This window comes from Malurus melanocephalus, unplaced genomic scaffold, assembly GCF_030028575.1.
Source record: "Malurus melanocephalus ecotype Western Australia unplaced genomic scaffold, MMel_1.1 scaffold_437, whole genome shotgun sequence".
Lineage (NCBI taxonomy): Eukaryota > Metazoa > Chordata > Aves > Passeriformes > Maluridae > Malurus > Malurus melanocephalus.
Window position 1 is genome coordinate 18654 of NW_026623669.1, and position 27045 is coordinate 45698.

The following is a 27045-nucleotide window of genomic DNA, read 5'->3' on the forward strand; positions in this document are numbered from 1 at the left end:
TGGCTTTCCAACTTCCATAATGCTAACCATTAACTCCTTCATAATAGATCTTACATTTTTCAAGAAGACATAATCGTTTTATGTATGCAGGCCATGCATAACAACACCCTGACTTTTACTGGTGTGATACATACCTTCTTGAACAGCAAACTTGCATTAYCGAATACTGTACTAGGATGATAATAGTTCCTTTTAGGCTCTCAGGCAGAAATATTAGGATGGCAGGCATCATTCAAATAAGCACAATTCAGTGCATGATTCTGCACACACCAGGGCTGTAAAATTAACTCTAGTCCAAATATGATTCCAAGTTCCCTATAATATATCCAACTAACCAAAATTTCAAGACACATGAGTAATGTACTGTCTTTCGTGGCCCCCTACCTAACATGAACAATGCCTAGATCAACTAAATAACATAACTTTCTCTGAAAGAGCCCAAATAATTTTCCAGGGTATTTACCCTGCACCCTTTCAAAACTCTTAATAGAGAGTTATAAAATTATAAAATCTGGCTTTATTCTTTAGCTGAGTAAAATTAAATCATTGATACTGCACCAAAATCTAACCTCTGGACCTAACCAACTCCTAGTGCACTTCCACTGATCACAAAGCCATGACAGCAATGGCAAACTTCACTCATTTTTTATCTATCAGGAACTATATGAAACACACTTCCACACTTTATTACACAAAATTAAGGTTACACACAAACATTAAATGGAAACTTGTTTCATGTTTTTGTTTAGAATGTTATGCAATTATTATTGTCTTTCTAAAATGCATATGGCTTTGGTGACTGGTGTTTCAGAGCCAAGAAAACAGCCCAGAGCAARGCAGTTTATTCTTACTTTACAGACGTTGTGGAGGCACTCTGTTGTCACTGGCTGGTAAACCAACTCCTGGCAGCAGACACACATAAAGGATTGTTCCAGTTTCTTCAGAAAATTCTAATGTAGGGCAAAGGAATAAAAGAGACAAACTCTATTATAATTCTCATAAATGCCACTAACTACATAAAGATGATGGACTTCCAGAAGTTCTTAAGTCCTTCATATCCCTGAGCCCAGCCTTCTAGAATTAATCAGGAAGCAGGTTGTTAATGGCTTAATTTCCCYGCTCTTCTACAAATTGAATAATCACGTAATCAAAGAATGGGTTTGGATTGGAAGAGACCTTAAACAACACTTATTCCAATACCCCYGCCATGGGCAAGGAATCTTTCACTAGACCAGGCTGCTCAGGGCCCCTTCCAGCCTGGGCTTGAACACTTCCAGGGATGGGACATATGTCTCCAAGCAAACTGTCATAAAATTATTTTCTGCCAAACAAAAAATAGTGACTAAAACCATCTTTTTTCATGTATGATTTCTGACATCAGCAAGCATAAAAACTACATTTATTATTTTGGAGAAAATATGCTCTCTTCAAAARTGAAAATGAATTAAAATCCACTTTTAACTTCAAGATGGTTTTTGAGAAGAAAAGTTCTCTATTATGGAAGCATAAACCCATCAAGAACAAATTGCACAAGCGAGGCTTATTTTCTTGAAATATAAAAGCAATGCTATGCAGTCCGTATTTAGCAAAAGTTCAATAAAGAAATGATGTTTTAAGAGAGATTCAAGATTTCTCCTAAAAATCAAAAGAAAATACGAACAATAAAAATTATGTATGCAACAAACATACTGGTCCTTCTTTAAGAGAAGCAAGTACTTCATCCCACAGCTTTTGGTTCATGCAGTCTTCTCTTATCAGCCACTGCTGCTCCTGGGTCAGCTGGAAAGCTTCTCCCTTCCCCCCATCTCCCATCTTCATGGCTTTGGGTGTATTTTTAGGTTCCTCTATAGCTGCTTAAAATGATGACCATCAGACACAATAACAAGTGTTAGTTGGAACAAATAGAAGGGAAAGACAGACCTGTTTCTAGAAAGAAACATGGATTAAAATGGATTACATGCATGAAATACAGCAAACAAATTCCTACTCCAACTCATACTGTTCAGCATTGTTTTGCATTGCAGCATACAGTTGCACAGAAGAATGTTCACTTTTTTTGCAGAGCTTAAGAGAAAAAAACACAGTAGGAGTAGTGAAAAGGACTAAGATCCCTGCACTACCACTTAGTTACAGAGCATGTGCTTATCAATTTACATTAGTATTCCAAACAATTTCACACTTCTGCAAAGATCTCATGACTTAGAAATTATAACATGACAGATTTTGCGGATGTATGCTAAAAAAGTAAAAAAAAATACCATCGTCAATTGTCCTTTTCTGGTTTCCATTACTTTGGCTGGTTGGCTCCTGTTTCACAGTTTGCTTTTTAACCTTATCTTTCTTCTCCTTACTAGCCATGGCTTCCAAATAACCTTCTGGATACTAAAAATAAAAAGCACAAATTTAGAACAAGAACCACTGGCATAAGGAATAACAAAATACCAAAAAGATTAACTTCTAAAAGACTTTGACTACATACTAAAAAAAATTACAAAATAATTCTAAAATCCTATTTGATGGAGAAAACATTTGAATTAGTATTTATCACTAAGAAAGCATAGTCAAGTTGAAGAATCTAATCCATAGTCAGCTGTCTTAAACTGTATATCTGTACTTTTGTGCTTACAAAYGATACAAATCAGGCAGATGAAGGTTAATCATCATCATGACATCATCAGATGATGGGATGCTGTAAAATTGCCTTGTCAAGAATACATGTTAAGTCTTCCCATCTTTCCATCTTTAATGGGTTCTGCAATGCCAAAATTTTCATGGGTCAGCCTATTTCCATGCCTAAAATACACTACAAATAAAAACTCCTCAGTCACATCAAGGGAAAATACATAAAAACACACAGCTTGTTGGTTTCTCAGGCAGGCTCTAGTCACTTGTAGAAATCTTGGTTCTAGCCTAAGAATCACAAAACTGGACACACATTCCAATTTTCCAATCCAAATATGCAAAGCATTTTACTGCTAAGGCAGAAAACTTCATTTGCAGTTCCTTCTGCTGAAYCACTATTAAAGGGTTCTTCCAATTTGCAGATAATCTGTAGTGCTCTTTATTAAAAGCTGCTACAAACAGTGAAATATAAGAAAAAAATGGAGCTTYAATTTAACTGCTTTCTTTCTCTGGAATTTGTTTACTGGAACTAAGAATAAAAACAACTGTCCAAATCCTGATGCCAACCTGTAGGCTTAGACCCAGCTTCTTTGACCGCTCCATTCCTTCTGAAGTCCAAGGTGCAGGCTCAGCATCATCTCTCCTCAGAAGATAACGCCAAACTAAAAATCCACATTTTCCRATTTCTGGCCAATATTTCACCACCTAAAGAACAATATAAAATTACTGCCATTATTTTATCACAAGCCAAACACATGCACATCTTCATATTTAATTGTTAAAGAAGAAATTACAAGACCAATTTATATATTACAATTAATAATTGTTATAATTAATTTATTATTACTATTGTTGTTGTTTTTATTGTTATTATATACAGAAGTTCTTCTCTGAGGTTTGAAATCTTTATATTTCTTACAAACACAGTGCTCTTAARAGGCACACTCCTTTGTTTCAGAAACTAAGTCTTTAAACACACAAAAGGCTAGGATATAATTGGAAGGACTGAAGAAATAATAGAATAATCTGATTTCCAGGAATGAATTTAACTCGGTAAGCACATGCAAAGCAGCTTACATATKCAACCTTATATATCCTATTACAGATTATATTCTATTATTACTGCTCTGAATAATTTTATTTTGCTTCACTTTGCAGAATAAACTAAAGCTAAAAAGTGAAGACAAAAGAACTGTTTCTTTCATGTAATAATGAAGAATTTGCAGACTAACATTGAGGCTTTTTAGTAATAGCTGAACACAAATTTTATATTGTAGAGATCAGAATACCTTGTAAATGCCATCGTATCTGTTGCCTTCCTCTGGGGCATATTTGCTGATCCGCCGTCCTTTTGAACTGCGAACTACTCTGACTGGCTTACCAGCTCTCCAATTCTTGGACTCTGCTCCATTTTTGTCATCCAGTGGGGCATCACAGTTAAGGGCCAATGCCCTAGAAAGACATTTAAAGTCCTCATGAACTAGATTGTTACACCCAACAGAGTTTTGAGAGCTAACTTAATTATGTCATAGGTGTTCCCCTTGTCTCATTTTCCTTTATTAAGCAGCATAGACCTGTTCAGTATGTTTTTAGCAGAACTGATGGAAGAAATGAGATCCATGCTACAGTGCATGGTAAGAAAAAAAAAATAGGAATACAAAATATTTTGTTGTCTAGGTTCCAGATGAAAACTCATCCGAAATTCTTAGATAAAACAAACCAATACTTTTAGACTTAATATTTTTCATTTTTAAAAATAATGCCTTCCTTAACAGTATTGAGGATATTAAAATTGTGACAAAAAGCAAAGTTTCCCTATCGTTATCCTTCATTAATAGACTTTAAGGCTTTTTAAGTGCATACACAGAAGTAATGCACTTATATGATGAAAAGCATATAGAGAAAAAAGTACATAATAACTACCCAAAAAAGTTCTACTGTACCTCTCTCACATGATGCTTAAAATACCTCAGAGGAGAATTTAGAATCATAGTAGCTAACTAAAGGACAAGAAAACTCCTGTACCCATGAAGACCATGTTCTAGAAACTTGGAGCAAGACAGCATGACCAAAGAAACAGTATCTCTACTACCACAGCCTGATTTGAAGGGATTGAAAACCCTTCAGAATAAGCAACAACCCAAATGATGGATCTCAAAACAGGAGAAATAATATGGGTTATAAACAGACATGGTGCAAGTACAGAACTCACRCAGAAAACACTAAGAGGCACATTATGCCAAAATTAAATATGTGTCCTATATAAAAACAAAATTTGTAAACCTATCTGAACAAGCAAAACCAATACAGATTAAACTCCATGGAAGTATCATAATCTTCTGAATCAAAGTGCTTGAGAATTTGTATCAAGTTCAGTAAATGATAGCAGAACATTGTTACTCCATGTGCACTAACGCCTTCAAAGCTAAGTAGTTTTGTCTGTGGATCTCTCACTTGCTAAGAGCAGAGAAATGCTGACACTAAGGACTCCAGCTTTTAATTTTTTCCTGAAACAATTTTGTTCTATTGATAAAATATGCTTGTAAACCTTTTGCTTAAACCTACTTTCATCTTTCTTCCATCATTCTTGTTCTTTTCCACATCACATACCCGTTCCCCCTCCCTTTCTCAGCAGTCAAGTCAGGCTTTTTCTCCTCTAGACAGCTTGAAAGAATCCCTCTCCAGTCTGTCTGAGAGCAGCAGAACTTATACAAATGCAGGCCTGGSAAACGAAAGTTCTCAGCGACTCTCAGCATCCCACAGGTGCTCAGAGGTCAGTTGTGTAGTTGATTATGCTCTTAGAGACAGAAAAGGATGGAGTACTGTCTGTTCAGGCAGGCTTTTGGAGAACAGAAAAACACTTCAAGCARATGACTAATTCTTCTCTGAATGTATGTTCTCTTTCAAGTACCTGTTTTGATAAAGCAGCACCCTAATTCCTTGCTTTTCACAGAAAAACATGATGGAAGAGAGGGCTAGCAAAAGAGAAAATATTTATCATGAAAATGAACATGCTTTCTTCCTACTTAAATTTATAACTGATTTACCCACTGGAGAAGAAACTTTAAAAAAGAAAAAAACACCTAGAATTAGAAAATTTCTGAGTTTTGACCAACTTCTCATTTAATTAAAACAGTCTTCTGAGAGTAACTGTATAGCAATTTCAACCAGAGGCGTGACTGCAAGCTGCAGCAGCAATACAGCAATGTATTCCATTGAGGAGTGTATTCCTGTAAAGTAAAAAACCATAATGCTTGATAAAATGCCTCTTTGCAGCAAGAGGCATTGCTGTTTACGAACACAGCACAGGAGTGAAAAAATACAGCAAAATGTTAGTTTTAAGTTAAAGCACTGGAACCCAATTCTTTGATTTGGAATACTTTCAAAATTTATCTTCAAAACTTACCTATTCATGTGTGTTAATGTCTGATCAAATGAATGTTCTCCAATTCTTTTATTGCCAGAAAGATCTCTACCTCCACTCCCAGTGTAAGTGAATTCATCTCCTCGATCCTGTGCAAGAAGATTATCCTTTGGTTTAATGCTCCAAAGTAAAGTAACTCAGTAAAAAAAAAAAATAACCCACAACTTCTTTGTTCTATTTACTCGGATTAAAACTGTAATCCAAGGTACGAAAGACATGTTTTCAATTTCAGTATCAACATCCTACAGCAGCTGCACCAGTATAAAACTACTGGTCTAGATGTAACCTCTTCATCAAAAAATTCTGATTAARAAATGCCTGCCTTAAAAAAATGCTACTTTTGAGTTTTTATAAAGCTATTTTGGAGAAAAAAATCTGAGGAAGAGAACATATTCTAGCAAGTGGCTACTTGCTCTTGAGCTTTCATTGKGTTTACAAGAATATTGTGTTTGTAAAATAAATAACAACTACCTTGGATCGATCACATCAGTCACTTCAGCTTGTGCAAGGAGCTCAAAAGTACATACAGTGCTGCATTATGTACAAGGCAAATGCTTTAATGAAATAGTAATTCTAACTCTTCTGAATTACTAAAGAGTTTAAAATAGTTTAGATTCGTATTTTGTAAGCTAAAAAAATTCTGTACTGTAGTTCCTATGCGTAATTTTCATGAAATTGAAGGAAGCCTGATAAAATTTTTTATCATGAACTGCGAAAACAGTCAAAATCTAAATACACTTAAGTAAAGCTTGTGTTTCTACTTCCTGTATAAAGTCTGTCACAGAATTTCATATTACCTCTGGGAAATTAATGTATTTCCATAAATACATAAATATATACACTACAGATATACTTAATGTGTTATTTCTTTGGAGATCTGTATTTGGTACAAAGCATGTAGCAATTGTATAAAATAAACATTTAATAGGAAAATAATGTTTATATGAATTTTTATAGCAAAATTCTGAACATCTACACAGTAATAAAATTCAGTCAATTTCTTACCACTATCAAAAGTCTGACATTATTTAGGATCCAGTGCAAGACTGTTACACATATTTCATAACTGACAACAGCAGAAAAAGAGAAAGTTAGAAAGGGAAATGCTGGTTGAACAAGGCCATAGATAAATTACAGAAATTAGGTTCATTTTATTTTGTGTAGGGAAAACCTAACAGTAATTTAGTGGCAGTTATCTGACATACTAAATGAAAGGTAAGTTAATGAGTATACTCAAAACCTAGCAAAGACATACATAAACTCTGGTATATGCTTTCTTAGAACAGTCTACTTATTCTACTAAATTAATCTTCAAAAACTAACAGAAATAGCATGAAGTTCTATTAAGAACAGTATATGAAACAATTTTAGAAGACCAAGTAGACAAGAGCCATTTACTAAGAAAGGATGTAAAATAATTTGTATAAGGTAAGGTATCACAGAACTAGAACTAATCACAGAGTATGTTTAATTTTTCAGTGACTGTCAAACACTGACCACAGAAAGATGATCCTGATAATAGTATGAACAAGGATGGATTTTCTTGATCTATCAACTGTTCAAACAAAATGTGCTTTGTCAATGAATAAGAAGCTTATGTCAAGTTCAGAAAAATAGAACCATTATCTTTAAAGGCCATGAATCCAGAATAACCTGGGTTCTGTAACAAAGAAACAGACACATGTTCATGATGTGGCAGGGTGGGGAAGGCTGGTAAGGTAGTTTTTGATGTACAAGCATAAATAAACTGAAACTAGAGGTGTTATTTCCCTCTTCTTAGAACATAATTTTGAGATAAATACTGATATAACATATATCTATATAACATGCATATATGAGAATGCAAAATAATATATAAAGGGCAGAAACACTTCATATGAAAGCAAGATGGGGAAAATTATTTACAAGACAGAACAGGTTCTTGATAAACTTTTATTTATCAACTACCAGGCTGTTGATAAATTTTAATGAGAAGAAAATATGGAATAAACTTTTACTTTTTGGCATAACAGAAAAACATAAATCAAGGACGAATTGCTATAGACATAATCAAAAGAAACCTCAAGAGAGCACGTATAAATGCAACATTCCTACTGGCACACACTTCTAAGGAAAATAGTTGAATGGAAATGGCCTAAACCCAAAAAACTTCCAGCATCTTCAGAGAAAGATTGAGTGATTCTCTGGTGGTAGTCCAACTAAAGGCAAACGGAAAAAATTGTCCTCGAAGAGACAATATAGAGAGAARTCCTATGCATACATGCTCACCTCCTGAGCTTATCCCACACTTCACAGTTTACATTCGCTTCTCTTTAATTATCAAAATCCTCTGTGCATAAATAAACAACTGGAAATCCAGGGGAAGGATAATGGAGGATAAATGGAACACTTAGGGAGCATAAATATTACAGGTCAAGTTACAAGAAGATGACTTCTTTTAACATCCTCCAATGTAAGTAAGACTCAMCGCAACTTTATTTTTTAGATGAACTATACTCCCTTATTTCGTATCAGGTATAATAGAAAAAAATCCCCAAGGATTGCAGGGAACAAAGACACAGTTCCTAGAACTGAAGGGAAATGACAGAGATCTCACTACTGATCTGGACTGGATGAAGAGGAATGGGAGGACACTTGAACCTCTGATACAAGAACTAACTCTTGTAACTCTGAAACAGGAGAGGAAAAAAGTTCAGAGCACCCATAAGTGTTTGTAGAAAAAGAAAAAAAAAATGGCAAGACAAARTGTCCTTAGAATGCAATAAATGCGGATATGAATGTAGCCCATGACTCTGGTACTCCAGAGATGTAATGGGAAACCTGCAGTACCCACTTCCACTGGGCTTATGGTGTTTCACATTTAAAGTGAAGGATGTCAGAAATATTCACAGTTTATTAGTTGGGATGATTTGAGAGTAATGACTCATCAAAACAATTTCTCAACAGCTTTGAGTTCTATCTATAGATAATACAAGATCTTCCTACCACCTACAATAACTTACAAGATCTTCCTACCACCTACAACCCAGTATGAGACAGGCAAAGCTATTTTTGCCTCAAGAGGATCAAAAAGAAGAACTGAATCACAACGGTTCAACAATTAAAGAAAACATATGGCAAAAGGAATTATTAATGTCTGTGTGATCTTCTTAAACAAACAAAATAGCTGTCAAAAAGCCTATCAAAACAGTCTTATCTTATCCCTTCCCTTCTTCCTACATTCTCCCATTTTCTTACCTTAGAATATATAATTCTGCCATTTTTCTTCTGCTTTCCACAGCTTATTTCCACTTCCTTGCACCAAAACTGTCWTTCAACAGCTAGTAAGAACTTTGTTATTCTGTCTTCTCTTAATGCCTTCTGTATGTCCCTTTTTCTTATGCTGTGTCCATAAAGTTATTTCTTAACCATCCTGTTTGTAAAGTTTGATCACATTATAGAGCAAATGAACTTCAGCCACTGTAGCATTGACCCAGTATCTCATACTGAGTGTGTGAGTAGAAGACAAGCCTGAAGCTCTAGCACTACAAGCCAGTCAGCCTCAGACAGCCAGCACAAGCAGTCARTCAGTTGTATTAAACCATACTCCACTATCCAACGTTGCTACGTAATCAGATGTAAGTCTAACAAAGAAATAATGTAGAATGAAGAAAGTAAGATTTTGAGTTCCATTGAATTGTTTGACCACATTATTTCTATGGATTGCTTTTATGCACCACCAGCTGACAGGGACATCAGCTACTTACTAGAGTATCAGCTATCTCAAGTTAGCTCTCAATTTTTTTTTTCTCTTTCTATTAACAACTCTGCTATTATGCTCAAATTCCAAAGTTTGGTCCCAACAGATAATGCAGAAGTTGTATTTATCAGTAACAGGTCTAGATTTTCTAGATGAGTTTCAACCTTCCATCGGAGCAACTAAAAAMATACGTCTTACTGGCTGGCTTTCTCGATACAAGAAATTCCCAAATATCATCACTTCATAAATCCCTCCAGTCATCAGTTTCACCTAAGTAAAATGTGATAAATAAAAGCTAAGAGCTTGTTTATATGATAAAGCAAAATTAAAAAGTATTAAGCCTTTTTAAATGAAGTTATTAAATCCAAGTAAAATATTAACTATCAAGCAATTACATTTGAAAGCATTATCTTTCCCTCATAGTAGGGACATCTGAAACTGAATCATGTCATCATTCATCTCCATTAAACTCTGTATGCATGAAGTGCTGACAGCATTGGTCTGCCTATTGTGTGATATATTTTTGATCATTTCATGGTTTAGCACTGCAGAAAAAGGTTCAACTAAAAAGGAAGGGCTAAACTACAGATTTCATGAGTAAATCAATAAGAATCCCTTGCATTAAGTGCAAAGTCTTGATACATCATAATTGGTCGTTCTGAGTCTTCTCCACAACTGCCCCCGACAGCAAGAACCTGACAGTTTCATGGCACATTCCACAATGATGAAAATATTTCACCATTGTAGTTTCCATCGATCTACATGGCTGAACAGTGGGAAAGACAGCTTCAAAGCAGGAAACAGCAGAAGGTGCTGACTGTGATGGAAGTAGGGCAACATTTAAAAATCAGAGTCCTAGAAAACTACTGGATGTGAATCCCACTTTCTTACTCCTTTCCATGTACAGCATCAAAATGGTGGATTACCAGACTTTTAAACCAAACATTATTATGTAAACAATTCAGGCTACCCAGAGTGGATTAATTCTCTTTTGCTCGATTTAAAATTCATTCTGACTTCAAACCAGGTTCACTAAAGACAGAGAGCTTTTCAGATCAAAGACACTTTCCTGTAGTTGGAGTTTACTTAGGAGATACAACAGTTCTTAGAGACAACATTTTTGAATTATGGTTACCTTTGGTTCTCAGTTGGAGATCCAAAATCAATTTATTTTTTGAGGGAAAAATATCCTGCAATCTGTATGGCTAATCTAATTAGCTTACTATAATCCYAATTAAAGCAATGCATGGAAAATCAAAAAGACATGCATTTCTTATTAAACATTCATTTAATGAAATGGTTTGTGAATGCTACATTCCAGGCACTGAATGGGTTTAGTATAAAATAGCAACAAATCTAAACAATGAATATATTGCCTGGGGCCCCTTTTGAGTCATTAGAGTGATTTTCTTTTGCTGTCTCAGAATATTTTATAAGAAGATGGAAAAGATCACACCAGGTATTATTCTCTAAGAGATTCTGAATCTCAGTTCAGAGAGGTCCCTTATAATCCTATGCACAACAACCTACAGAAGAAACAATTTTTGTTTGTATTACACTAGAGCACACCACACAATTTACTATCTTTACAACACTACCTCAACCCAGCAGAAACATGAATCTTGAAACTTTTCACAATAAACAACAGTTTCAATCTAATACATAAAAACAATGACACAAAATAAGAGGGCAAGCTTTCAATGTAGAAGTTAAATTTCTTCAGCTGCTTGATTTGATGAACAGACAAATCAGAATATGTTCATCATGAACACTGTGACTGCACACAGTATCTAGTCTTTAAATGTTAATCTGTTCTGAAATCTTATATTATAAGATATATCTTATATTACTGAAAGACTTCTCAATTTTTTCAGGTAATGTTCCAATTATGGTTACTACCAAARCAATACCAGGAGATCAGCAATATTAACATATTCAAAATAGAAGTTAACTATAGATAAGTCATGTAACTTRTCATTAAAATTCAAAGTTATCCATTTTCAGGAGAGAGATTAATGTGCAAATATTTTATATGTAATTAGACATGCAAATAAAGCTTCATGTGTAAAACAATTTCACCCAATGCTCATTTTGTAAGTTATGCCTGTACCTGTTCTCAGTCTCTAGGGTAGATCTGARAGAACTGGCAAAACTTGCTATTAATGAGCATTCCAATACCTCCAGAACATCCCAACTTCAGCAAAACTGGGTCTCCAGCATTATAAGTTTCTAAAGGYATGGTATAAAGATGTCATTATCTGAAAGTTAGACAGTGAATTTCRTTTCCTGCAATATGTTTTTGTAATTATTTTATTCCAAAGTGTGGCTTTGTTGATTTAAAGCCATAAGAAGAGCATTAAGATGACACACATCATCAGTGTGCRTAAGTAGTGCATAAAGTTTATAAACACACAGTGTAACACTCTTCCAAAATGCATTTATTTCTCAATTTCATAAAACTTACACACAAATACCTTTGCTGTACCACTGAAATTCCAGAGTCATTTCTCTTTTTTGGTACGTATACAATAAAGTGAATAGATGTGAGCAGATGTTTTTACCTGTATTTTTATTTAAAAGTTTCACTTGTCAAATTAGTTACTGTACTTAGGATGCTTATAAGTACAGAACTTGATTTTTCTGTGCATATTCTTACAGGAGTTTCATCTGACCCTTTTAAAAAAAAAAACATGAAAAATGGAAGTAAATTGGAAAACAAAATCTGGCATATGAAAGTAGAAGAAAAACTAATTTCAATAATGCAACTGAGAAAGAATATCCCTTGTAATATTAGTTTAGAAAAGAGAGAAAACTTGATATTCATACAAGTTTTTAGGGTATTTTCTGCAACATTTCTCCCCTATTATGCCTTTTCAGAGTTATTTATGTCTTTTAGACTATGAAAGTAATTAGGTATCCACAAAAATACATGGTCATAACATCACTCAGATGAACTGAAAAGACATGCAAAGGATCCAATCAAGTTTATTAAATATTTTTAATTGAATAATTACCACCTCAGAAATAAGAAGAYATCAGTATCACCACTAAAATGAATCAAAAAAGAACTCTACAGCATCCCAGTATAGCAGATACAACTACTGTGCAACAGTGTTCTTAGGGTCTGAGAGCTTGGGCTGGGGTAGACACTAAGGACACCATATCCATACACCAAGTACCTCCTCATGACACTTGTTGAAATAGAGACACACACTCCTTCAGAGGCAATACTCTGCAGCAGCAGCAGCAGCAGCAGCTGATAGATGCTGTTGGCAAAGAATATGTTACATTCTGATACTAATTCATTCATATGCTTTTTTTTTCTTCTGTGCCCTTTTCCTTGTGACTGACAGCTAAGTGTTTTAGAAAAACAGGTTGCTTACTGTATTATCCTTCACCTGATGCATGATTCAAAACKCCATTTGATGGACTGGAACTGCAGGAAGGGATGTACCTTGTGCAAACATTATTTAATTGAAGAAAACAGTAATCTCTTCATAAATAAATGTTGGTCAATGCCTCAAGATGAAAACTGAAAGCAGTTACTGTTTTGTTTAGCAGTATAATTGCTTTTGTTGCTCTACTTAGAGAATAGAAAAAAAAAAAAAAAGCAGATCTTTTGCCCAGCACCTTTAGGGATCATAATACAAAATTCTGAGACTTTCTTAAGAATTCTGAAAGTGCTTATTAGTAGGAGCCAAGAACTTTCAGAACTTCATAGTATCAAGTAACAAATTTATTCTTGCTTCATTAAAATAAACATCACATAATTAGAAATACTGTTTGGAATGTAATTAAATCGTGTCCAAAGCAGAACATAAAACATATTATTTGCATATTATTACACCATCAGATTTTGTATTATGCTAAATTCAGACTCCAAAAGTATACTGAAATGTAACTATCCCAAACAATGTCAAATGCAGCTGTAACTGATGTTTTGCTTGAATGTAAGTTTGAGCATAAGCATTCTTTAAGACTTTTCTTACCAAAATACTAAGAACTACTTAATTTTTCAGTAGTAAAAATTTTTGTGGGKTTTTTTTTCCCCAGTCATATCTGCCTAAACATTAGTTTTAGAATAGACAACGAATATATTTACAGACATTGATACATACGATGCATTGGAACAGCAAGACCATTGCTCGCATGAATGACATACCACTTCATCTTCAAATCCCCCAGCTAGTACGAGTGAGTAAGCTCCATCATTGCTGCGACCATGGATTCCACCAACATGGGGCCTGTGAACACCTGCTTCACTCACCTGGAGACAGAAAAAAGACAGTTTCTACCAATTTTTTTCGAAGACCCAGTCACCTACAACCACTTCTGCAATCAATTTCCTGTTTAAAATATTGTACAGTGGTTTCTGTGTCAATAGTTAATAYATGACTGCCATTAAAGGTGGGAATTCAACTGTGTTTTGAGGAAGAAAAGCTAAAAGTAAGAACATTCAGAGAATAAGCAGAACAATGTAGGACAGTGGTGACACTGAAAGATGTAAAGGTACACTTTCTTCTTTGGAAAAAATCTCCAAAAATTTTTCTATAAGCACTACCTAAGGCTCTACCCACTGCTAAACTCCACTTGCACAGCCATTTAAAACAATTCAAAGCAGAAGATCTGCCAGTTTGGTTAAGACKTCACAATTTTTAACCAAGGAAGATCCCAGTGTAAAGATCATTTTGCCAGGGATTTTTATGGYAACATACTGCAACTGTAATCAGCAGAGAGGGATATTACCACACTGCCCAAGGAAAGAGAAGAAGCCATTGCAACTGGAACAGAGACTAGTTCTCCAACCAGAATAACTCTGATAATGTTCAAGTAATCTGCAAGCTAACCACTTGAAGGCTGCMGCTGTATCATAATCTGGCAAAATCATTAAAATCAGCTTGAGCATCTCCCCAACAAAGATTTATTTAATAATGGTTTCAAACTACTGGTTATTAAAGAAAATCTCACAAATAACTTTACAAATAAAAGACTATACATTAAATTCTGCATTTTCTTAGTATGTGATGTCAAAAATACTGTTGATAGAATGAAGGTTTCCAGCATAAAACCAATTACAATACTTCTTTCTACCTTCATATCTTCTTAGGGACCTTGATCTTGCCTGTTCTTCTCCCTCTGCTTTTTGCATTCCTGAACTCCTTTTCCCAACCTGCACCTCTAAGCATCTTTCATGGAAGTCCATATTCTTCTGCTATAGTCTTGAAATTTCATAATACAATACATCAAAGATCCAGCTAGTCAAAAATTCACTTTTTAACAACAGATTAGAGCTGTGCACAGTAYGAAAATTATGAAGGACACAATAATACTTCTTTGCACAATTTCTCAGCATCCAGCAATCTGTGACTTCCTACACTATTTAGAACTCTGGATTCCTAGTATTGAAGAGATAAAGGAGTTCACAGTAGTAGAAATAGTGCAACTTTCAGTCACTTTGCAATGGATAGATGACTTTTTTCCATGACCATCTTACAAAATTTCTCATTAAAAATTTGTAAATTTGACATTACAGAAGTTCCCACCTTTTTTATACTGCATATTTTGTAGTCATCTACAATCTACAAAATTTTTAACATTATCCAAATGAATGAAAACCATTTCATTTCTTTAATCGTCCTGATTGTGGTTCATAATAATGTATTTTATTTTCCTGACCCTTAATTTCATGATGATTTAGTACTTAATTTATTTTTCTGATCACTATTGGGTATTAAAATGGCATATTTTTCAAAATTAGCTTTTAGAATACCTCTTCACTAAATAACAAGTGCTGAAAGCCAATTACAAGTTCCATGTCTACTATCCACAACAACTTAACTCACTCTCTATAAGCTCTTTGCCAGTTTTTCCAGACCATTTATGAGTATGCCAAATTAAAAGGCCCCACTATTGTGCTCCTCTTTCCTATTGTATCAAACATCCTTTAATTCATTCCTCCCTCCCTTCTTTTCATTTCCAGGTTTTATCAATTAAATTTAGGTTTCCAGCAGGTGATTCACCCCAAAGAKGAACTCTGGTAAGTAATTCATGCCAAAGGTGTGCTTCAGATGCTCTCTCCAGAAGCAATACTTAGTAAATTTCCTTCTAGGGAGAAGGCAGTTCATCATAAAAAAATGGTAAGAATCAGAAATAAAGAAACTACAGTCTCTAAATTCTCATGGATTTCCTGGGACAAACTCATTTTTCCAAAGACTAGTTCATATGAGAACTAGTCAAATTGTCACAAAAGATTAGCTCATATGAAAAAAAAGTATTTAATTTGTACCCAAAATAAATTAGCTATACAGAAATGGTAATTGTCTTCTGATATCTAGTTCACATACATATATATATATATATAAATTAATATTCTTTGACAGATTTTCTGACAGAAGCAGCACTCCAATTCTGTTTCTTTTTCCTTACCAGTACTTGAAATATATGAAAAGCTTTTGTGTTACCAACAGAATTCCAAACAAAAAGGTGAAAACATCAGTAATTCCAATTATTATTGAAGCASTGAAAATAGAAATTGATTTTGATACTTTGAGTTTGACTAAGTGATTTTAGAAAATTCTCTTACTTATTAGATACATAATTAGATTTACATAATCTGGCAGCCAACAAAAAGAAAGCAAGYGATGAAAAGTTCATAAACCAAATAAGAAGAGGCTTTTGACTTCTGGCTTGCCCCACCTCAAGCAGCTTAAAATCCCATTTTTATTCTTCCAAATATGACAGAAAACATTCAGTTGCAATCATTTACACATGCAAGAGACAAAGACCTAACTGACTTAGAAAACAAAGAAATATGTGTTTCTGTGACTAAAAACACTAAAARAAAGAAAGATAACCCCAAAATCAATGGAATCAGATCAGGCTGGGGGAAAAGGGAGGAAGTTTGCATCTTGCTGGACACTTCAAAACCACAAAAAAAAATCAGTACTGGCACAAAATGAAGCTCTCCTATCCTCTCTGCTTTGTTTCTTCCTGCCCCGTTGAGTACTGGCACTGTGCTTACATAACTAAAATGTGAAACAGAGTGGGAAAATTAGTCCAGATGGGACTGTTTTTCTACCAGTTTTTTACCAATCTAGTTAACCACAGAGCCTACGGAATATTTGAAACAGCATATGTGACAGTTCAAAAAACCACCAAAAGCTTAATATAGAGTGAATTTCAGTAGCGGTACAGGCTTACACTGGTTTAAGCTGTTTATCAGCCGAAAAGCAGATTTGGAAATCCATTACATATGACCAAAAAACACCTACCGAATCAATTCAGAGTGATACCACATAATGTTTTCAAAATCTGCAGTCTACAATCCYGGTGTGGGATAATCAGCTCATGTGAAGTAAACTCTTCAGAAAATATTTTACTACATTTGCTAAGTATCCCACTTAAAATTTTAAYGTGAAAATAYATTTATCCTAATTCCAACAGACTTTTTATTAAATTGTATGGTAAAATCAGTATAGTTCAACCTTCACTTCTATTGGCATCACTTCCAATACTGAAATCACAATCTATTCGCTTTACTTAGTCCTGGTGAAAATGGCAATTGTCAATTTAAATTTATTTTCATGCTCAATCCATTCATTATTATTCCTGCTTTCTTCAACTACAACTAATACTGAAACAACATACCTGAACTCTGAATTTCCAGGTTGTCCCAACAGGAACACCAGGTATAGGCCCATAATGATTTGAAGGAACAATAGTGCATTCTTTAGTGCGACCAACACAAGCCATGCCCTAAAAATACATCAGACAAAATGAATCAGTATTACAATATTGGAGACTATTTGCAAATTCAATGCAGAGATCATGAAATCTGTGTATTGTAACAAACACATCCTTTAAAATATGTTAACAATTGTTAAAAGGAATGTTAAATTAAGTAATACGTGTTGATGGGTTTGGGAGGGGAGTTGGGGGCTGTCTTTTTTTGTTGTTCTTACCTCTAGTCACCTTATTACTTCTTCCACTGCTTTAACTGCCATAAGACAGTGGGCAGGATTAAACATTGTCTAGTTGTCTGTGCAACCCAGTACTGAATTTTGTGYAGTGCATATATAACCAGAATTACAGATGTAGCACATACATAAACAATCAGAGTAAATCAGAGCTATTTCTAAAACACACTCTACCTTTCCCCAGTCTCTCTGGCTTTCAGTACTGGCAGATGGCATCTTTGCTTTCTTTTTACTCTGTTTGAGCTTTTCTCCAGCCTTTACAACTTCATTAGAATCATTTTTGCAGGAAGGACAATACCTAAAAAAAGGTTTTAGTAAATTCTCAATTAACTTCATAATAATGGCAATACATTTCTTGTAGCCAAAGTAGTGTCATTTTGTTTATTTTGACTGTATGTTTCAAGCCAGCAAGCATACACCAGTCTTAAGCAGCTGAAGTCTGTGGCTTAAAAAATGAACTCAACATGATCAATACTGTCAACTTTTCTAAAAAAGGGCTTTTAAATACCTTTAAAGGTAGAGTGCTAGAATACAACTATTCTTTCTCACGTGAAATGTTAGAGGTCCCCAAGTCTCCAGTAGTCTTCTCTTCACTTAGTCCTCTTTCATTTATACAATGTAAAGGAGAAGATAGCTGAGATTAGAGTATGCTGCTAACCAGTACTCATGGTCTTTTTTTATGTCCTGCCYAGTCTACTCATATTTTTTGCCTGTAGTGCAACAAATTTCACTGCAGATAGCTGAATGTCAAACAGAGCCAAGGTATGACATAATATGTGTAGAAACACACAAACACACACTAATGCACTCCACAACACTGAAGTCACTTAGAAAACAATGCTGAGACTCATTCCAAATAACAGAAAACCATTCTGGCASGAAAGCAGAGATACTAGAATGCAGTGACTACACAAGAGAAAGAAAGCGAGCACAGTGGTCCTTCTGCTGTTTCCAGTAACATTCTTATCCCACTCCAAGAACATCGATACCAAGGCATGTCCATGTTCCTGGCTCCCATAGGCTGGGTTTGGCCCATGCACCRTTAGAAGAGGAAGCCTTATCTACATTAACATTGATAACCTAGTTCAGATAACAACAACAACTACCACTACTACTATTACTACTACCACTACTACTGTTTTGGATTTATTAAGTTCTGTATGTGGATATCATTAGAGGAATGAATGATTAATGTCCTCAGGAATAGATTTCATTATCACAATAAAGTGTTGAACCATTAAAACAATGAAGCCATGTAGATTTAAAAAAAATAAGGTAAGATGCTGAAATTTTAGAACACTAAGACTTTGAAGGATCTTACAATTGCTTAAAAAAAGTGGGCAATGACCAATTAAAAGAACAAACAAGACATAATGCAAATTCACAAGCTGAACTAGGTGAAATCACATGGTGAATTCCCTRTTTCTTGACAGAGCAACAATATTACCTTAATAACTTTTAAACTGACTCTTCCATGGAATACTAAATACTGTTTCACATACAGAATTATGAATTAATCCCCACAAGACAAATTTGCACCTAAATTGAAGGTTTAACCCCTGAAGAGAGTTTGCCAGATTTTAAACTCTAAAAACATGAAATGGAAATATTTCCATTTCCAAAGCAAACTGCCCACAAGTTGAGAATCAGAAAGCCATGATTCTTTGCCAGCAAACAACAAGAAGGAAGGGCACAAACTTCTTTGGTAGGAGATTCTGCCTTGCCTGGCACAAATGCACATCTATATAATGACAACCATTAAGACAGCATATGGCTGGTGTCACTAAGCATCCCAAAGTTAGCTCACATAAGCCAGATCCATAACTTTACATCTACGACCCTGTGACTTCATCCACAGATGCAGCTATCAACTCACATTTATAGATTTTAAGACTCCTATTGTTAGTTATACAGCAAACAAAAACAAGCTAAAAAATTTGAGAGCAATTTTCCAGTAAGTTTTAATGATACAGATTTAACTTCCAGAAATTTGTGATTTGGAGAATTGATCAAGACTAGGTCTGGAGAGGAGAAGGATTTTGTGATCAGAAGGCTCACCATGACCCAGCAATGTGCACTCAARGCCCAGAAAGCCAACACTAATCCTGGGCTGCATCCAAAGCAGTGTGGCCAGCAAGTTCAAGGAGGTGATTCTGCCTCTCTACTATGCTCTTTTGAGACACCACCTGCAGTGTTGCACCCAGCTCTGGGGCACCCAGCACAAGAAAGACATGGACCTGTTGGAAGAGTCCAGAGGAGGGCCACAAAGTGGATCAGAGGGCTGGAGCAYCTCCTGCTATAAAGACAGGCTGAAAGARTTGGGGCTGTTCAGTCTGGAGGCTTCAGGAAGACCTTACAACACTTTCTAGCTGTTTTAGATTTTAGTAAGAAATTCTTTGCTGTGAGGACAGTTGCTCCAGAAAACAGGCAGACCATCAAGCACTGACCAACAGACACYATGGAAACCACTAAGGTGTAGGAGATTGAGTTATTAATTCACAGAGAATGTTTAACCTTCCAAAAGACTTACATAAATTTTTACATAAAATACAATCACAAGGCTCAAAGAGATTCCATATAATGTATTCATAGACATCTTASACACTTAATGAAAGCTATGTAACAGAAAACTTTATTAGAACAAACTTATATTTATTACCCATTTATAAAGGATTAGCATCTCAAATAAGTCATAGRCAGATGATAAACATGAACAGTGTAAAATGTAGACAGCTAATAAAGCCATAAGAGTAAGCACATATAGGAAATGAAGACTAGCAATGTGGTCCTTCCATAGCATGAAACATGAACGTAGTAGAGGTGACAAAGCGCACAGGGGCAGCAACASGGACAGAGAATGACGGGACAGAGAAGTATGAGCATAAGAGAACTGCTCAAGCAGCAAAGCTTTTAAAAAATGAATAGGCTGACGAACAACAACGTTCAATAAATGCAATCCAATCAGGTAATGTCGCAGAAGATTGTAATGATCATAATGAATAAAATGAACATACCAGCCTTGAAATTCCACAATGATCATTAAAGTTTACTACTAACCCTTCGTGAATGATTCAAAAGAATTATCTTGACCAAAAAACGTAAGCCTTATATTAAGCAGTTGGATGGAAACATGACAGAATTTGAAAACATCTTCAGTATTTTCTTTCATGAGGTGCAAATATCAAAAAGGTATATACCRTGTATATAATGTCAATATAGGTAAGTAAATCATCCTTGTATATTTACCAGTCTTCATCTTCTGGTATCTTGCTTAAGGGAGGGTTCAGGCAGTATATATGATAAGCCATATTACATTCATCACACAGGAGTTGCATGTGAGCATCCTGTTTGCCACCACACAAGTAACACGAACAAAACCGGCACTCCTTATCTGGATCAGCCCTACAGTGCTTGCATTCAGGGCCACTTTTTCCTGTCAAAAACAAAGAAATGTCAAATGCCATATAGTTCAGAAAAGTGCATTACTGTATGTGCAGGAAAAATTATTTCTGAATATGAACACTGAACTCTTGAAAATGCTTATTTTCTTGTAAAGTATGTAACTCTCTAAGCCACTGAGATTTCTTCTGCTGTACAAACAAGCCAAAAAGAAAAYGAACAATCATCAGCTTCTCTTTATTTTCTCCTGATCCCAAAATGTACCTGCACATTCCATCCCCTACAGATGGAACTTTGCTGCCTTTTGAAGCTGTACAGTTTATCAGTTCCTTGATAGTTAGCTTTGATAATATAATCAATCAAAGTAAATATTTCTTTCAGGAGTTTATTCTTGAATAGAAATCTGAGGCAGATCCTTGAAGTATCCAGAGGAGTTCTGTATACTTTAATGTTTTTCTTAAGTATACTGAGAAGGAAATCAGTAACTGAGGGTTTGCAGAAATACAAGCCTCTTTCTACTGAAGAAAAACATGCCCTCTCAACTGAATAAACTTTACAGAGAAATTGATCCACATAGTTGCAAGCATAAAATCTGTGTGGAGAGAAACTCCAGACGGAAAGTTTTATAAGAAAGGGGGCATTGTGCAGTCTTTCTGGAGGACCTTGAAGAATACTTTTATCTTCAAAGGCAGAACCAACTAGACTTGAAGGGGAAATGGGATGGAGTTTTGATCAACAAAGAAGAGTCATGGAATGCTGATGAATTAAAAACTAACAGGGGAACACCTGCAAAATGCCTCAAAGGAACGAGAGCTTTTTCATCTAAAAAGTTGACATAGTTGATAGCGCAACTGAAATGTCTATCCACTAGCAGATGTAGCATAGGTAACAATCAGAAGAATTGGAAGTGRCTGTGCAGATGGAAATCTATGATCTAATCACAAACACTGAAAGTGAGTGGGACAAATCAYATAACTGGAGCACTCCAATTGATAGCTACAAACTTCAGAAGGGACAGGCAAGGAAGGTGGAGCAGGCAATTTGCCCTCCATGGACTGATTGCATAAAYCTCTCTTTGAAAAACAGCAGTGAACAGGTCAAGAACTTGTGGCTGAAAATCAGAGGACAAACCAACAAAGGAAACCTCATGATTTACGCTTATTACCAGCCCCTCAACTGAGGGGAGCCTGTTGACAAAACCTTCTTACTTCACCTACAGGAAGCATCACTCTGGGAGTTTCTCATCCAGCTGCAGGGACTCAGGTGACAGACACCCTGACATCTGCTGTAAAAGCAGCTCGGCAAGATGTAAGCAGACCAGGAGATTCTTGGAGCATCAAGGATAATTTCTTAACCCAGGTGACAGAAAAGTGTTCCTGCACCTTGTGCTTACTGACACAGATTAACAAACTGGAGAGGTCAGGATCAGTGGCAGCCTCAGCTGAAGTGATCACACCCTGGCAGAATCCATGATCTCAAGGGTTATGGGCCAAAGAAAAGCTAAAGTCAGCCCTCTGAATTTTAGGAGCCTTGAACATTTATTTATTTAAGGGATTAGTGGATGGGACACTCTGGAAAATGGCACTCAGGAAAAAAGGCACAGAATAGAACAGTCAGATGTTTAAGGACATTTTTCCTAGAGCCCAAGACTTCTCAATTCCCACCACTGAATATTGAGGCAAGGAAYGCAGGAGACGAGAAKGGGTCAGCAAAGACCTCCKGGCCAAAGYGAAACATAAGAAGGAAAAGCACAGGTAGTGGAACCAGGGACAGGTATCCTGGGAAGAAAAGAGATGTGCTGTCTGGTTGWGTAGGCACAGGATTAGAAAAGCTAAGGTACGGCTGGAGCTGAATTTGGCAAGGGATACAAAGAATAATAAGAATGGCTTCTATAKACATGTTGGTCAGAAGAGAAAGAAYAAAAAACATGTACACACATATGCCTATCCTCCACTTTGTCCCCAAAAATGGGACAAAACTAATCACAATCAGCATGGGGAAGGTTGAGGTATGCAGCAWTTTTTTTGCCTCAACATCCATTAGTAATCATCTTCCCACACATCTCAAGTTCCTGAACCTCAAGGGAACTGAAGAAATGAAGCCACTTCCAGTATAAGAGCAGATCAGGTTCAAGACCATCTGAGAATCTGAACATACACAAGACCATGAGAGCCAGTGAGGTGTGTCACAGGATCCCAAAAGAATTGGTTAATGTCGTTAACCACTCTCCATCATATACAAAAAGTCATGGCTGTCACACTATGTCTTAAAATCCAAGGCAGTCAGGGTAGCCCCCAATAACTGGAGAAAGAGGAGTATTTCAACCTTTTTAGAAAAGGGTGAAAAGCTGGAACTCAGGAATTATTGTAGTCAGCCTCAACTCAGTGCCCAGTAAGATCAGAGACTTCTASGAAGACATGTCAAAACATGGTAATCAAAGGTAAGCCAAAATGGCTTCACCAAGGGCAAAAAACATCTGACTGACACAGTGGGCCTCCACCATGGACAGAATGCATCAGTCAAAGGAGAATTACAGATGTCATTTATMTGTCTGTAAGGCCTTTGCTTTGGTCCCTTACAGTATTCTTGACATAAAATCACAGAATTATAGAATATAATGACTGGATAGGGACCCAAAAGAATCACTTACATCCTACTCCTGGCCCTGCACAAGCCACCCGAAGGACCACATCATGTGTGTGAGAGCATTATCCAAAAGCTCCTTGAAGCCTTGTCAGGCTTGKTGCTGTGATCATGTCCCTGGGGAGCCTGCTCCAGTGCTCAGCCATCCTCTGGGTGAAGAASCTTTTCCTGGTATCCAATCTAAACTTCCCCTTACATAGCTTCAGGCCATTCCCTCTGGTCCTGTCACTGTCACCACAGAGAARAGATCAGTGCCTGCCCCTTCTCTTCCCCTCATGAGGAAGCTGTAGCTGCAATGAGGTCTTCCCTCAGTCTCCTCCAGGCTGAACAGATTAGCTGCTCCTCCTATGGCKTCCCTTCATGGCCCTATATCATCTTTGTGGCCCTCCTTTGGGACATGCTCTAGCTTCACAGCGGTCTTACATTCTTGCTGTTAAAAYGAAGAGAGATGGATTTGATGACTGAAATGTTGAGTGGATAAGGACTTAGTTGGATGGCCGAAGTGAAAGAGTGGATGGTCCACATGCAATGGCTCAATGCAGAAATGTAAACCAGAAAGAAGTGGTGTTCTTTAGGGGTCWTACTGAGACCACTATTACTATATACCTTCATCAATGATATACCCAGTGGAATTGAGTGCACCCTAAACAAAGCTGTAGATGACACCAAGCTGAGCAGTGTAGTTCATCATAGAATAACARAATTGTTAAAGTTGGAGAATACCTTTAAGATCATCAAGTTTGACTGTCGAACCTCGCACCACCATCATGTTCAGCACTACACCATATTCCTCAAGTGCCACATCCACTCACTTTTAGAACACTACCAGGAATAGTGATGCCACCATTTCCTTGGGGAACTTGGTCTAATGTTTAACAACCGCTTCCATTAAGAAATTTTTSCTAATGTCTAATCAATATTCTGGGGCACATGGTGTGACTCACTTCTGAAACTCCATGTCTTGTAGTGAGAGGCCCAGCAGTGACAGCAGGATCCAAGGTGTGGCCTCACCAGTGCTGAGTACAGGGGGACAATCCCTGCCCTGGYCCTGCTGGCCACACYRTTGCTGATCCAGGCCAGGATGCCATTGGCCTTCTTGGCCACCTGGGCACACCCTGGCTCATGTTCAGCCGCTGTCACCAGCACCCCCAGGTCCTTTTCCTGTGGGCAGCTTTCCAGCCACTCTGCCCCAGCCTGTGGCACTGCCTGGGGTTGTTGTGACCCCAGRGCAGGACCCGGCCCTGGCCCTTGTTGAACCTCACACCCTTGGCCTTGGCCCATGATCCAGCCTGGCCAGATCCCTCTGCAGAGCCTTCCTGCCCTCCAGCACATCAGCACTCACACCCAGCTTGGAGTTATCTGCAAACTGACTGAGKGWGCAYTCAATCTYCTAACCCAGATCATCCATAAGGATTTTAACAGAACTGGCCCCAGTACTGAGCCCTGGGGACCAGCACTGGTGACTGCCACCAGCTGATGTGACTCCATCCACCACTGCTCTCTGGGCCCAGCCATGCAGCTTTTCACACAGCGAACAGTGTGCCCATCCAAGCCATGAGCAGTTTTTCCAGAAGAATGCTGTGGGGAAAAAATGTCAAAGGCCTTGTGAACTCCAGGTAGACAACATCCACAGACTTTCCCTCATCCTCTAGATGGGTCACCCTGGGCCTGCCTTTCACAAATCCCTGTTGGCTGGGCCTGATCGCCTGATGGCCTGGCTGCCCTGCACGTGATGTGTGGTACCACTGGGGATGGTGTGCACCGTGATCTTCACCAGCACTGAGAACAGGCTGACTGACCTGTAGTTCCCCAAAAACTCCTGACCGCTATTAGGAGAGGTCCAGAAGAGGGTCATGAAAATGACCAGAGGGCTGGAACACCCCTCCTATGAAGAAAGGCTGAGAAAAGATGGGTTTGTTCTGCCTGGGGAAGAGAAGGATCTAGGGAGACCTTTCTGTGGCCTTTCAATACCTAAAACCGCTTTATAAGAAAGATGAGAAAAGATTTTTTTACCGAGTAATAACATAGAGAAATAGTAATGACAACAAGCAGCAGTTCTAAATTGAAAAAAAAAAACAAACCCAGATTTAGATTGGCTACAATGAAGAAATTTTTTACTTGAGGGTGATGAGACAGGTTACCCAGGTTTGCGTGAGGGTGATGAGACAAGTTACCCAGAAAAGGTGTGGATGTTCCATCCMTGGAACCKTCCAAAATCAGGTTGAAAGGGGCTTTGAGCAACCTGATTTAATGAAAGATATCCCTCCAGCAGGAAGGTTAGACTAGAAGATCTTTAAAGSTCCCTTCCAACTAAAACCATTCTATGATAAGAAGTGCTAGATCACTGCAGTTTGAATCATTGTTTTTAACTGAAAAACTTTAAAACTGAAGGACATGAAAGAATCAATAAAGAGGGACGATTATCAACTGCAGATAGAAGGTTTAGTGACATGTACCAACTGGAAAACCTGAAAAACAAACACATAAATCTACAAGCAGTGACTATTTTGCGAAGTCTCAAAGGCAAAGGTACACTTAAATATGTTTTTTTTTTTTAAAGTGCCAAAATCTATGAGAATATTGCTTCTAATAAAGCCTAGTCTAAAAGACTTATCACGCTATCCAAATGAAGGTAATTGTCTACTAGCTTGAGACTTCTCTCCCAAGGTTCATTTCAAGACAAAGAAAAAATTTTAAGATTGCTTATGAAAAAGCCTGAAGGTTTTCTAGTACAGCTAGGCTAAATTCACAATCTGTCCAAGGTATCAACACCAATTCAAGTCAGACTAAGACATCCCAGATAATYGTTAACTAAACTGAAAAATTTTAAAAGTGAAGACTAAGCACTCCCCAATGAAACCCACTAGTCTACCTCATCTAATAAATGACAGATAAAATGAAACTACATATGTTTTGTATCTCTTAGCACCACATGTTATTTACACCAATGTAATTAATGTCAGTTTGAAACCAGTTTCTTAGGTAAAAGGTTAGTAATTATTTTTTGAATGGGAAAAGAACAAAGAAGGTCTACATATTTTAGTTCAATTAAACAATACCTGAAGCTCTCAACTTTCTTGAATATATAAACAAATTACAAACTGTCATTTTAATGACATAYCTTTCATTTTTCACATTCCTGTTTCAACCATATTGAAAGTCATATGCACAAACTGTAGCTGCACTATTGGTCCCATGAAGTCAGGGATACCTCAACCAACAATGCAGAGTTTAGTTGTGTA

The 27045-nt window shown here is 36.7% G+C and overlaps 1 protein-coding gene across 3 annotated transcripts in view; it reads right to left on the reverse strand.

The window, feature by feature from the left end:
- The window catches only part of UHRF2 (ubiquitin like with PHD and ring finger domains 2), a 75845-nt gene that overhangs the window by 1064 nt on the left and 47736 nt on the right, over positions 1-27045 (reverse strand). Inside the window, exons 6-15 of one of the 3 annotated variants that reach the window (XM_057380106.1) lie at positions 21008-21194; positions 17936-18059; positions 17433-17540; positions 13948-14052; positions 6029-6135; positions 3912-4074; positions 3190-3327; positions 2259-2382; positions 1690-1850; positions 852-950 (exon numbers count right to left, since the gene is read on the reverse strand). In XM_057380106.1, coding sequence (XP_057236089.1) covers positions 852-950; positions 1690-1850; positions 2259-2382; positions 3190-3327; positions 3912-4074; positions 6029-6135; positions 13948-14052; positions 17433-17540; positions 17936-18059; positions 21008-21194 — 1316 coding nt within the window. Of the gene's footprint in view, positions 1-851; positions 951-1689; positions 1854-2258; positions 2383-3189; positions 3328-3911; positions 4075-6028; positions 6136-13947; positions 14053-17432; positions 17541-17935; positions 18060-21007; positions 21195-27045 lie in introns of all 3 variants that reach the window. The other 2 variants (XM_057380105.1, XM_057380107.1) reach the window with 2 other exon arrangements.